Genomic DNA, 14,229 nt, shown 5'->3' on the forward strand with positions numbered 1-14,229 from the left:
ATATAAAATATATCCACCCATTGAACTTCCAGCCCTATTTACACAATGCTTGTATAGAGATATACAGATGTGTCCTACCTTACCAGTCCTCTTGGCTGGACATGTCCAGATTAGAGATGAGCGAGTAGTGTTCGATCGAGTAGGTGTTCGATCGAATACTACGGTATTCGAAATACTCATACTCGATCGAACACTACTAGCTGTTCGATATTTAAGGTTCGATACAGAACCAGCGTTGATTGGCAGAATGGTATACATTCTGCCAATCAACGCTGGTTCTTCTCTTACCTTTCTGAAATCTTCTCCGCGCTGTGTCCCCGCGTCTTCTTCCGGGGGACCCTGCGCTGGGAGAAGACTTCAAGCAGAAGCCAGCCCGACCGTCACTCGTGGAGTTGGTAAGTATGATTTTATCGAATATTGCCTACACCTGAAACGAGCATTTCCCCCCATAGACTATAATGGGGTTCGAAATCCGTTCGAACAGTCGAACCCTGGACAGTCGGATTTCGAACCTCGGACACTTTAGTGTTCGCTCATCTCTAGTCCAGATATGTGTATCATAAGTTGAACAGCTAAACAATATGATTTTCTGAAACATTAACACAAATTGGTATATGAAATGGTCACCTACTTTTCAGACAACTTTGTATCATTTATTAAAACTATAATTATATAATCATTTATTAATAATGTAATGTACTTTAATTGAAAATTTGGCTTGTTTCCATCTAAAAACCTCTCTAAAGTTTCTTCCCTTAGGTGTCTCCCTTCTAGTTCACTCCCTGCTGCTAGGGAAGGTCTGTCCATAGATAGCATTAAATAGCAAAATATCTTCACAGTGAGTAGAGGGTCTAGTCTCTTCACACAATGAAAGCAGATAGGAGGGGCTCTGTTTTAACAGAGCACATCTGCAAACTGCTTGCTCTGTGCAAAGGACTGAACATTCTGAAAATCTCAAACTTTACAATGAAATAAAAGTCATCCATGTACTTGAATCTACTTCTGACTGCTTGTGTGATTACAGATGGAATATTATTCACATACAATAAACAGCTTTCATAATGGTGCTCATATACATTGTTTTACTTTATTTAGTTAGTTAGTTTTTGCTATTGTGCAGTTACTTCACTTCAGGCAGAATTAGACAGAACTGCATATAAAAAAACTGTAGTATCAGTAATAGGGGAGGGGGTAGGCTGATCCATACTGTATATACCCACAGTCTCAGATATGAATGCAAAATATGCTGCAGCCATAGTAGGGATATGAGCAGCAGTAAAACTGATAGGACACCAGTTACGAGGATTTATACAGCCATAGAACAGACTGCCAAGCAAAACCCTGTAGCTATTTTAACTTTTCATGTAAACTCAGGTTACTTTTACCTATCCTGTATGTCTGTATGTGCATCCATCCAGTAAGGGTGTGAATTGTAACATTTCAGGGCTTTCTTTAACATGCCAAGATCTTGTGTTTAATTGGTTTAATATGGAGTCCTTAAACAAAATGTGACATCAGTCTCACACATACATTTGACTTGACATTGATGAACCATAGAGAAAAAATGTATTTTGATCATTACAATTGTTTGTCATAGATAACATCTTGGTGTATATCGTCCATAGCACAACTATTGAGAACTCAACTTTTTAATTTTATATGAAGCGAATTTTCTGCTCTATTGAATACAACTTGATTATTTTAGACTGTGTGATGTATCTACAGTGGTTGCCTGTGTTATCCAGTTAATAACTACTGTAGCAGGATTACATGACTAATACATGCAGAAACTGATATTTCATAGAGTCCACCCTATCTTGGCTGCAGAATAATGGAGTGCCATATTTCATAACTATAGAGTACAATGCTATTAGTCTTGCATGGGACCTGATGCCTGAGTGGGACCAAATGTGTCTTCTTCCATATAGGAAGACATTAGCATTATACAGTATATGGCACATGGTAGGTGGGAGGCCTAAGTTATACATTTTGTATTTGGACTCAGTCTTCGAGATTCTCCTGAAGTTAATATGGATAGGAAATAAATGGTCTCACAGAAACCAGGAATTTTAGTGGATTTATAGGATCAGATTTCTTTTCCTTTGATTTGGTAGCACAATTCCTCACTACAGTTCAGTCCTGTATCCAGACTTCTTTTTTCTAATATTATCTACTGTAATAAAAAAAATTAGAAGACAATATAATAGCACATACATACTTTCCTAATGTATGTAATAGATAGTAGAGGAGTTGGATAGATATTTCCAGATGTATTTGTGGAGGTAGTAAGAGAAGAAAATACTAAAGACGGAAAACAGAGACATTTTTTTGCCTTACCCGTTGACTTGTTGAAAGCTGAACGTGTACAGGAATTTCTTATTCCGTGATCAGAAACACAAGTGCACAGTAAGAACATGGAAAAGCGATTCAGGTGATAGAAATAACTTTAACTTTGAAATTGCATTTTTTTTTTACAATTTTGTTCATTGTGATAGTTTTAGTGGAAACCCCTTTCCCTGGTTGTATCAAAAATCTAGGATCCTGTTTTTTTTTGTTTTTTTTTGCAAAAACTGCTTCAAACACTTCTTCAGATTTTTTTATGCCTTCAATTAATTTCTATTGGAGTTCCCAGGAATAATTCTTTTAAAGATATAGCATGAAACTTTGTTTCGCTCCAGAAATCAGCTAGAAGAAAACATCTGCCCCCCTCCCATCATGACCCCAATTGAAATGAAAGGGAGAGAGTGTTAGGGACACAAAGTCCGGTTAAATAAAAAAAAAACCATTTGCTGCAGAGTGCCACAAAACGCTCACGGCTGGTCACTTTGCAAACCCATTCAAGTGACTGCTGGGTTTCTGTCTCATGTCCAGTTTCTCACACCAGAAGATGGAAACCCGAAAGCGGAGACCGTGCACAAGTGTGATGCCCTTAGGTGGGTTTCAACATCCGCCTGCAAAATACTGTGTGTGAACTTCTCCTAAGAAAGCCAGTAATAACATCACCAATCTTGCCAGATACTACAACCCCCTTACTATAATACAGTAGTTCATTACTATTGTATACAATAAAACGCTGCTTATGGTAGTCTTTGTAGTCCTTGAAGTCAGCGTGGCCAATAGATGTCAGCACACATGTAATTGCAAGATTTATTTTATTTTACATGGAATAATAAAATTAAATACAAATAAATACAGACGAAATAACAATATGTTACATTTAAAAATAAATTATTTGTGGTAAATAATATGACTGTTCTGATTATATTAGGAAGCAAGCCTAAATGAAGAACAGGCACACATACACACATATGTATTATATATAAAAATGAAAACAGAGCTGTCTGTCCTAAGCCTTTTTCAGGATTAAAACTAGGTCAAATCAGGATTAACACAATGAAAAAGGAATCATATAAAGCAACGCTCCCCTTATTATGAATTGTAGAGGCCATACATCAGAAGCAAGGTTACATTTCTTAACTACGTATATTTAATGTCTAGTCTAGTGTCTTAATTTTACCATTGTCATTATGAAGTAAGTATATTTTGCAGTAATATTGCTCATTGTGGAATAATATACATAGAGGCTATTGTTTCAGGTTCTGATTTCGGTTGCATGGTATATACTCGGTATTGGAAGTTCAGCTTGTATCTCTTTGGTAAAAAGTACAAAAGCTGCAGTATATTCCGGACGGCTACTTAATCTCCAGTGATTTGACATCCATGGATGTACAGTAACAAACAAGGCAAACAGCTGCTGTCAGGTCTGACCTCTGGCTGAGGAGGATTGTAGTACAGTACACATTATATTAAGATGATAATATGTAGAATTTCTCTGTTTTCACTATATGCATTATCCCTATGCTATGGCATCATTAAATGTGTTATACCTCTGCTGTGACAGAATGTGCATTGTTACTATCCTGAATGATGCTGAAGGCAGTCCTGGTGCAATGGGGCCAAATTCTCAGTTTTTCTGCGGTGCCCTTTGGTTACTTTTTATGTCCCCAGAGATAAGTCAACTGATTCAGACTGAACTGGATTCAATTAAAATTTTCAAAAGTTTCAGACTCAACCAGAAACGGAAACATTTAGGGTTCATCACCCACAAACACTATTATGTTCTTGGGTCCCGTTGGACCTCAGAGTATAATAAGTGGAGGCGAGTAAAACAACCAACATACTCACTTTGCCTCTCCTCTCCTGTGCATACTGTCAGCATTTGCTGTTCCCCCGGCACCCTCTTCCAGCCTTTGGCTCATGTAGGCCGCACATCTTGAAGCTTTCACCCAGCATCATGACGTTGGGGTGCCCAGTGTGACCACTGAAGCCTAATCACAGGCCTAATGGTGACCCCAGTTGTGCCAGGTCAGCCGGAGGCTGTTAGGTATGCAGTTGGGGCACTTCAAGTCGGATCATGTGACAAGACAGAACCAGTGTAATGGCATTGTTACTGGTTCTACTAGCCTCTGGTGGGGCTTTATGTTATTTTTGTGAGATAACACTTTGTATCTTGTGTCTAGTGATTAAGAGTATTCCACTTGCACAGTGTGGGAATCCTTTGCCCAACTTTATCAAAGAAAAAAAAAGGAGCACCTTTTTTGCTTTTTTACACTAAAGTAAATGAGCCATTCAGTCTACTTTCCAACTTATTTGCAAATGCCAGTTTTAATAAATTTAAATAATAAATTTAAGTTTATTCAGTGCTCAACCATGTGTTAGGATTGGGTCCCGCAGGCTTCCCGTCCAGCGCATAGCGCCACCTGCGGGCCAATCCAAACCTTGCCCTCGGCGTTGTGCAGTGAGGTGTCTGGAGTCTAAGTCCAGCTTTCGGCCAACTGAGCATGCTCAGACATTTTGGAGCCGCTCAGAGGCTAAGTGCCATTCTCTCCCTACTGAGCATACTCAAACATTTTGGGTCATTTTTGCTCAGAGGCTAAGTCCCATTCTGGCCATACTGAGCATGATCGGTGACATCATGCCACCGCCCCTGTTGGGCGGGGACTAGCCTTTAAATCGTGTGAGCCGACGCCCGCCCGATGCTCACACTTTGCCTAAAATTGAGATAGGAGGTTAGGGCCAGGTTCCTGAGAATGTCAGATTGTCAGGTCAGGGATCTAAACTAGGACTCCTTGGCTCTGCTAGTAGGAATCCCCTAAACCTATTGGAACTGTCCAATCATATTGTTGCTCCCAAGCTGTTTAGGAGCCCTTTGTCTTTGTGTTACTGACCAGGGGTGACGTTTAACCCCTGGCAGCCTTTCCTGTGTAGCAGGCTGAAGCTTGTATTAGTGCCTAGCCCTCTGCTGTGTGTTAGCAGAAGTCTTGTGCAAGGCTTCTTTCAACTTCACCCAGTGGCTTTGCACAGGTGCAGTCTCCCAGTGAGGTTAACTGGTGAGAGTGTGTTTGCAGTTAGTTCACACCAGAACTGCACAAACACCACTGCCAGTGCAGTTAACTGGTGGTCATCCTTTCAGGCACACGGCCGCCCCTTCCCCCCTGGGGCTTGTGGACCTCACTGCAGTGTCTGCAGTCCAGCCGTACCGTTACCGAACCGTAACACCAGGCATGAGTTAATTTGATCATTTTTTTTGCACCCTTGAAGGTAAAGGATGTATTTTATATTATGTGATATCATGAAAAAGAGGCAAAGAGCTAAACTTCTGTGTGATAGTCTGACTGCATTTGACCTACTGCTGTTGTCTATGGAACTAGATCTATCTATCTATCTATCTATCTATCTATCTATCTATCAAATGATGGCAACAATGTAATTCACAACAAAGCCACTTACAAAAGGTCCCTGTCCCAAGACACTGCTGGGCAATTCATGCAGTCCTCTTGTTACATGTAGCATATGTTCAGCATTCCTGGTGCACTGCGCTGTGAATAATATAATGCACATTATCGGACTATGTTTGAAGTCTACTACAAGACAACAGGAGACTTATGTATCGTTATTTATGGCTACATTTATAGAAATCTGATATAACTATTTTGTCCTGATATTTTTATGAATTACAATTTCGGAGAAACAAACTCTGAGTAGAGGTGGATTGAAGAGGATTTGACTTGCATTTCCAAAAAGTTTTGGGCTTGACCCAAACCTGAAATTTTTTTTGTGTTCGGCATCCACAAAACACTCTTATACTGTGGGGTCTCTTCAGACTCTACAGTATAAGTGAAGGCCCAGGGAAGGTGTGGCAACATAATAAATTTTAATACTCAACTTGTTTCACCTCTCCGGGTATCCTTGTGGTGTCCAGTGGTATCTGGAGGTCCCCCACCATTCTCTTATGGCCTCTTCTGGACTCTGACTAATGCCATGTGTCCCAGGGTCACTGCTGAAGGACCATGTAGGGTGCATCAAAGTCAAGATGTTGAGGGCCGAACCTCATGAATATTCTTCAAAACTAATCTCATGAGGTTTACCCATATCTACCTCTGAGCTCTCATGTCCCAAAAATGTATAGATGGTTATGGAGTAACGCAACACTTGTCTTTGGGAAACATCTCCTTAATGTTTTTCCAATCTTTCTTTATTTGTGGTTTGGATCCATAGATATCCTTGCCTCATGTAAAAGGAACTAAAAAGTCATGATTTCAAAATTAGATTTGTGAAGTTCAGGAACATGTGATTTATTAAAAATACACGGTAATAGAACACAGCATAGACATTAAATTCTGGAACTTCATGTGACATTTTCATTTTTGAATGTCACTATGACTCTTTAGTGTTTAATGAATGATACGCATTAATTCCAGTGAGTTAATGGATTTCCAAAGTCATGAGGTTTATTTCTATAAATATCTAGAAACCTTTAAACACAAATACATACCGTTCTAAATCAAGACAGTCTGTTTATAATGCATATTAACCTAATTTCACAATCATTTACAAGTAGCTAAATTCATGAAAAAACACTTCTCATGCAAAGTTATAGGATGAACTTCAGTGAGCTTGAAGGTGTATTACCATCACAAGTATCGTATCAAATGCAGATTTGTAGTATAAGCTAACTGAAGTGTATTACCTAATACATCACTGTAAAAAAATCCTCCTCAGCATAGCGCAGGGATACTGATTTGGCAGAGTGAGAGACTATAAACCAGGGTCAGGGGATAATCGTACACATCAGGGACAGTGTGTGCCTACATAGGCAGTACGGAGACTTACAAGTCATTCCTGCTCCGCTAGGGATTCTGGGTAAAAAATATCAGGGTCTATAGTCTCTCACTCTGCCAAATCAGTATCCCTACGCTATTCTGATAAGGCCCAATAGGCCGAAACAGCGCTGTCCATAGCTGAGAATCTGTTCCTTTTGGAATAGAAATACTAATTTGGCAATTAAATCCGCATCATGATATTAGACTTTTTAACTGAGTCATGCATGATGTTAAGGATGCTGCCCTCTAGAATGTGGGGTACAGAGTGCACTGTTCTCCTAATTACATCCTGGAGAATAGATTTGCATATTTTTTACCCAGAATCCCTAGCGGAGCAGGAATGACTTGTAAGTCTCCATACTGCCTATGTAGGCACACACTCTCCCTGATGTGTACGATTATCCCTTGACCCTGGTCTATACTCTCTCACTCTGCCAAATCAGTATCCCTACTCTATGCTGAGGAGGCCTAATAGGCCAAAACAGCGCTGTCCTTAGCAGGGAATCTGTTCCTTTTGGAATAGAAATACTAATTTGTCAATTAAATCTGCATTATGATATTAGACTATTTAACTGAGCCATGCATGATGTTAAGAATGCTGCCCTCTAGAGGGTGGTGTACAGAGTGCACTGGTCTCCTAATTACATCCTGGAGAATAGATTTGCATATTTTTTACTAAGATTTAGAAAACATAAGTGGTCACCTCTCAAATCAACCTGCAGCTGGATATGCTTGAGCATAACAGGGTGAAAAGACCCCAGCTTTTTAATAGTTTGGACATAGCTGAAATTTATGGCACTTTTTTTTGAAAACTCCAAAACTCTTTTATTTATTTTTTTTTTTATTTTTTTTTTAGTAAAACCCAGTCTACATCAGTCACAATAAGAGGTGAACTAAACAGGTATAGGAGACATAACATAGAAAAAGATAACATTCATACATTCACCAGTACATTCACCTTTACATTAGGAAGACCTGATATTCTTTCATTAAGATTAATCATTATTAATATATTTATTACATTTTTCTTTCCAGAAATATTTTCCACAGATTCCAACCTTAAAGAAAAGTTCATAAATCATTTTACAGGTAAGGATTATTGTATGTTACAGAGAGCATCTATTTGCACTGGCACCTTGTAACACAATTTTTATCCTCCACGCGATAACCACTGATCGCTGGAGTTAGATATACCAGATACACAGTGCCTCACTGATCACCGGAGAGTTTAATGTCCCCCTCCAGAAGCCCTTAGTTTAATGTCCCTCTCCAACTACCCCCACAGTTTAATGTCCCCCTTCAGCTGCCCCGGGTTTATTGTTCCCCTTTAGTTTCTTCATACTGTGGGGAAAATTAGAGGGGAATAATGTAGGGGCATATAATGTTTGGGTGACTGTAGGAGGATTATACTGTGTAGGGGTACATAGAAAAATTGATGACAGTGGGTGGAGTCAACATAGAAGTGGATGGAGCTAAATTTGCATAGTACGCCGCACATTCTGTCTCTCTTTCTATCTTTTGAAAGTTGGGAGGTATTGCTTATCAGTAATCGCTAGGCAAGTTATAATGGCCCCCTGGCAAGTAATATAGCCTCCCAGTGGCACCCAGACAAGTGATAATGGCCCCCTGGCAAGTAATATAGCCTCCCAGTGGCACCCAGACAAATGATAATGTCCCCCAGTGGCCACCTGGCAAGTAATAATGTCCCCTGACAACTAATAATGCCTCTCAGTGGCCCCCAGAAAAATGATAGTGTCCCTCAGTGGTCTCTGACAACTAACAATGTCCCTCAGTGACCCCACACTGTAGTTGTGTTATATAAATGCTTGAGTCCTTGAAAATCTATGATCCTCCTCCTCTGCAGATCCACGCAGCAAGTCTTCAGCAGGCATGTTTTTTACGCTGATTTTGAAGCTGAATCCATGTCAGACTCCACAAGGAAAAAAAGCCTCCCATTGAATTCAATGGGTTCCTTTTTCTGCTAGCACTAGCGGAAAATGGAACCCATTGAAGTCGGTGGGAGGCTTTTTTCCATGTGGATTTTGATGCGGATTCAGCATCAAAATCAGCGCCAAAAAACTCTCTGTGAATGGACCCTAAAGAGACATGTAGCCGTTTGCACACCAGATTGTTGTGGCAGCCCTGGGGGACCTCCATGACACCCGTGAGTGTCGCAGCACCCTGGTTAGGAATCGCTGATTTAAGCAATAGGTTATTTTTTCATAACACATTCCCTTTAAACTGGAATGTATATAAACCTACAGATACTTTAAAGTTGATCCAAGTTACAGAACAAATAAATTTACCTGTGGATTTTACTAGCAGATGTTTTTGCATATAATAGCACATTTTGTAATAGCACATTTTGCATAAAAGGTAGTCATATATTACACTGACCTGTTTGTGATCTACAGTTTGGCTTGAAATCACTTGTAAAGAGCAGAACTGGAATGTATTAGTCCGTGAACTGCATTTTTTGTAGAAGTATGTTGTCATTTTCTGAATTGTCAGATTTTTTTTATTATTATTTCTTTCCCTGACTTAAATTTATTAGTTATTTACTGAAAAGCCATTATACACTCACCGGCCACTTTATTAGGTACACCTGTCCAACTGCTCGTTAACACTTAATTTCTAATCAGCCAATCACATGGCAGCAACTCAGTGCATTTAGGCATGTAGACATGGTCAAGACAATCTCCTGCAGTTCAAACCGAGCATCAGTATGGGGAAGAAAGGTGATTTGAGTGCCTTTGAACGTGGCATGGTTGTTGGTGCCAAAAGGGCTGGTCTGAGTATTTCAGAAACTGCTGATCTACTGGGATTTTCACGCACAACCATCTCTAGGGTTTACAGAGAATGGTCCGAAAAAGAAAAAACATCCAGTGAGCGGCAGTTCTGTGGGCGGAAATGCGTTGTTGATGCCAGAGGTCAGAGGAGAATGGCCAGACTGGTTCGAGCTGATAGAAAGGCAACAGTGACTCAAATAGCCACCCGTTACAACCAAGGTAGCCAGAAGAGCATCTCTGAACGCACAGTACGTCGAACTTTGAGGCAGATGGGCTACAGCAGCAGAAGACCACACCGGGTGCCACTCCTTTCAGCTAAGAACAGGAAACTGAGGCTACAATTTGCACAAGCTCATCGAAATTGGACAATTGAAGATTGGAAAAATGTTGCCTGGTCTGATGAGTCTCGATTTCTGCTGCGACATTCGGATGGTAGGGTCAGAATTTGGTGTCAACAACATGAAAGCATGGATCCATCCTGCCTTGTATCAACGGTTCAGGCTGGTGGTGGTGGTGTCATGGTGTGGGGAATATTTTCTTGGCACTCTTTGGGCCCCTTGGTACCAATTGAGCATCGTTGCAACGCCAAAGCCTACCTGAGTATTGTTGCTGACCATGTCCATCCCTTTATGACCACAATGTACCCAACATCTGATGGCTACTTTCAGCAGGATAATGCGCTATGTCATAAAGCTGGAATCATCTCAGACTGGTTTCTTGAACATGACAATGAGTTCACTGTACTCCAATGGCCTCCACAGTCACCAGATCTCAATCCAATAGCGCATCTTTGGGATGTGGTGGAACGGGAGATTCGCATCATGGATGTGCAGCCGACAAATCTGCGGCAACTGTGTGATGCCATCATGTCAATATGGACCAAAATCTCTGAGGAATGCTTCCAGCACCTTGTTGAATCTATGCCACGAAGAATTGAGGCAGTTCTGAAGGCAAAAGGGGGTCCAACCCGTTACTAGCATGGTGTACCTAATAAAGTGGCCGGTGAGTGTAGTTCATACTACATTCCTACGATTCCATTGTTCAGACACTACATGCATCACAGAATAGGCGTTGCTGCACTGTCTTGCATTTCTTAAAGGAGTGACGGGAGATTAATATTGTTTTTGTGATGGGACATTTATACCACATAAATGATGAAAAATATAGAAATGGAAATACTGAATTCAGTGTCAACTTTCAACTTTTATGTTGCAAGAAATTCACGAGTCACTAAACTACACTGCCATAGTGGGTGTCTATAGCTTCCTCCTAGGGGGGGAGATTAACTGATTAAAATGATTCTGCTGCCATTGTGGCCAAAACTAGGTGCAGTTAGATCCTGCTAGTGGAGGCTCCAGGTATCCAGCATTAAAAGGGCTGTTAAAAGTAAAAAATTAACAATGGATATAACCCCTAGACGTTGCTAATCTGCCTATGTATGTCACTTTATCAGATGCCCGGTGCTGCAGTCACGTAATTAAAGTCAAACACCTGTGATTTACAGCTGCTCCTACAATAGTGATGACATCTTCATACTGAAGTTCCTGTCCAGCTGTTACACTGTGATGAGGGAAGATTATAGGACCTTTATCATCACTTTTATCAACAAAATGTAACTCTTTGTAGTGATCATAGTAAAGTGAAACTGCCTTTCCAATCACTCTATGTTAGCAAAACTTGTTCCCCTGCCACCCCCTCCCATCACCTACTTCCTGGATGTTTGCTCTTTCTCAGCAGAGAGTCTAGCTAGAGATAACACAAGCAATTTACAGCCCTCTACTATACTAAACTACTAGTTAATTTCCACATAGACTAGAGGTCCAGAAAATAAGCCATACTGGATATAAAACCACATAAAACCTATTTTTTGTTGTAAAACTATATTAGTGTGTAGCCCCTGTGATCAGAAGAATCAGAAAAGCAAATTTTAACATGTTTCCATGCAATAGTATATATAAAACGTATTTTGTTTTAGGTAGAGGAAGCAAAATTTAGATTTTTTTTTTCACATTTTATACCGTTCTTCTACTCAGCGAAAAAAATATTCAACTTCTTTAACAAAGACGGCTACTCATTTCTAGCCTTAGGTGTCCTGAAAAACATTGTAAAAATAGTTGAGATATACAAAGCCATTAAAAAGCCCTACTATAGCAAATAGAGTTAATGTATGGGGAATCTTGTTTCTTAAAACAAATAGAGAAAATGTGTGTCCTCTTTGAGATTTGCTGTATGGCCCTACGATTTTTGCATACAGTAGTTATGCCATGTTAGCAAATCATCAAAAGTTGTGACGAATAATAATTGAATGTGTTTTTATTACAGCAGGTCCTGTAGTATTCTCAGAAGAATGCAGTAAACAATTATTTCGACTCTATCATAACACAAAAGACTGTGCAACAAAACAAAGTAAGTAGATTGACCGATGTTAACAAAATATATAACTTAAGCTGTGCACAACTACAAACCACTATACAGTAAATTTGTAATAGGGACATAGTTGGTGCATTGTATGTGCTTCCCAGGGAAGATCTAGGGAATGTCTGTATTCAGGGGCGTAGCTAGCAAAGACTGGGCCCCACAGCAAACTTTTAACTTGGGCCCCTCCCACATAACATAGCGCCCACTTTCCTAGCTCCTACATAGTAAAGCAGCCCATTTATACAAACTAAATTATACTGTGTGGAGGGGTGCTATGGAACATCATTTTACTGTGTGCGGGAGCCACTATGGGACATTATACTGTGTGCAGGGGCCACTATGGGACATTATACTGTGTGCAGGGGCCATTATGGGACATTACTGTGTAGAGGGACTACTATGGGATATTATACTGTGTGCAGGGGCCACTATGGGACATAATACTGTGTGCAGGGGACACTATGGGACATAATACTGTGTGCAGGGGCCATTATGGGACATTATACTGTGTGCAGGGGCCACCATGGGACATTACTGTGTAGAGGGACTACTATGGGATATTATACTGTCTCATTCTCCTTCCCTTTAAGTTAAGAAGCCCCTGCAGACCTGGTCCTCTCTCCGTCTGTGGCTATTTGTTTCTTTTTTCATGTGTATTGTACTGGTATATTTGCATGGCCAGATTCTGTATGTAGCCCTTTAAATATGTACAACTCCCTGGAATTAATGGTAATGTAAAATAAATAATATTAATTTACTACTTGGAAATGGTAGCAAAATGCATCAAAGATAGTTTACTGTATTTTGATAGTGTATCTAAAAAAATCTCTAATTTAAATATGGGTTTTTCTCTCCACTTATTGTGATCTGATAGTTCTGTTTCTTATATAAACTTATGTTTTTCTCTATACAGCTTTCAGAAGATGTGCAAGGATGCTAACACGATTGGCTGCTAATTGCCAAAATGTCCACAACCCTAAAAAGTAAATGTAAGTAAATCTGCAATATTTTTTAAATTTTTTTTAAAAAATATTTATTTATTTATTTATTTTATGTGTGTACTGTGATACTGTGTGAGACAATTATAGTCCGAATTAGCCCCGAAGATTTTAAGTTATGAAACCACAAAGGGGGGGGGGGGTGACTTGGTAGATGTACAGATAACATACAGTACAGATATCTCTTACATGCTCTTTTGTCTCATTGTGAAATTGATGATTTTGCAACTGCTGATCCATTTCCAAAGAGTTCTACCCTCTGATGTTGAGTGACAACTCTAGTGTTCATCTGGAAAACTGCTAGAATAGTCACCAAAGGGCAAAGGGGTCGCAGGGTTGATAAGGTTCAGAATTCATGCATCTAGTATGACTTACGACATAGCTATTTCTTAGCTACTTTACAATTCCCTTATGTAGTGCTGTTAATTTGTGAAGATGTACAAATCAAAGCATGAAAAAAGGATTTGCCATGTATAATACATTCGATTGTTTTGTTCCACATAAATGTACATTTTTCTGTTTTTCATTGTAGGTCTGATCTACTAAAACAGAACTCTGATTTGCCAAGAATGTGCCTTGAAATCGGACGTCTATACCATGATGATCTGAGTTACTGTTTTCTCATTAAAAACATCTTTAAGTTGAACATTCCATAGTCATGTGAATAAAACATTTTTTATCATACTGCCTAGGGCCGAAGAGAAATTTAGCTATTTATTTAAATACTTTGTATATAATATTTACTAATGATATACTAAATATATATTATAACCACTTGCAGAGTCCGTTTTTCTTTTTTTGTATTTGCTATTTAACATTTTCCATTGTTATTACGTATGTTGCTCAGGCTCAAATATTTTT

At 39.5% G+C, this 14,229-nt stretch overlaps 1 protein-coding gene across 1 annotated transcript in view; it reads left to right on the top strand.

Annotated features, from left to right (window-relative positions):
• The window catches only part of ALKAL1 (ALK and LTK ligand 1), a 75,475-nt gene extending 61,451 nt beyond the window's left edge, over positions 1 to 14,024 (top strand). Inside the window, exons 2-5 of the mRNA XM_075271963.1 lie at positions 8,199 to 8,252; positions 12,275 to 12,358; positions 13,284 to 13,353; positions 13,901 to 14,024. Of these exons, the coding sequence (XP_075128064.1) occupies positions 8,199 to 8,252; positions 12,275 to 12,358; positions 13,284 to 13,353; positions 13,901 to 14,024 (332 nt within the window). The remainder of the gene's footprint in view (positions 1 to 8,198; positions 8,253 to 12,274; positions 12,359 to 13,283; positions 13,354 to 13,900) is intronic.
• Positions 14,025 to 14,229: the final 205 nt, after the last annotated feature.

Source organism: Leptodactylus fuscus, chromosome 4, assembly GCF_031893055.1.
Source record: "Leptodactylus fuscus isolate aLepFus1 chromosome 4, aLepFus1.hap2, whole genome shotgun sequence".
NCBI lineage: Eukaryota > Metazoa > Chordata > Amphibia > Anura > Leptodactylidae > Leptodactylus > Leptodactylus fuscus.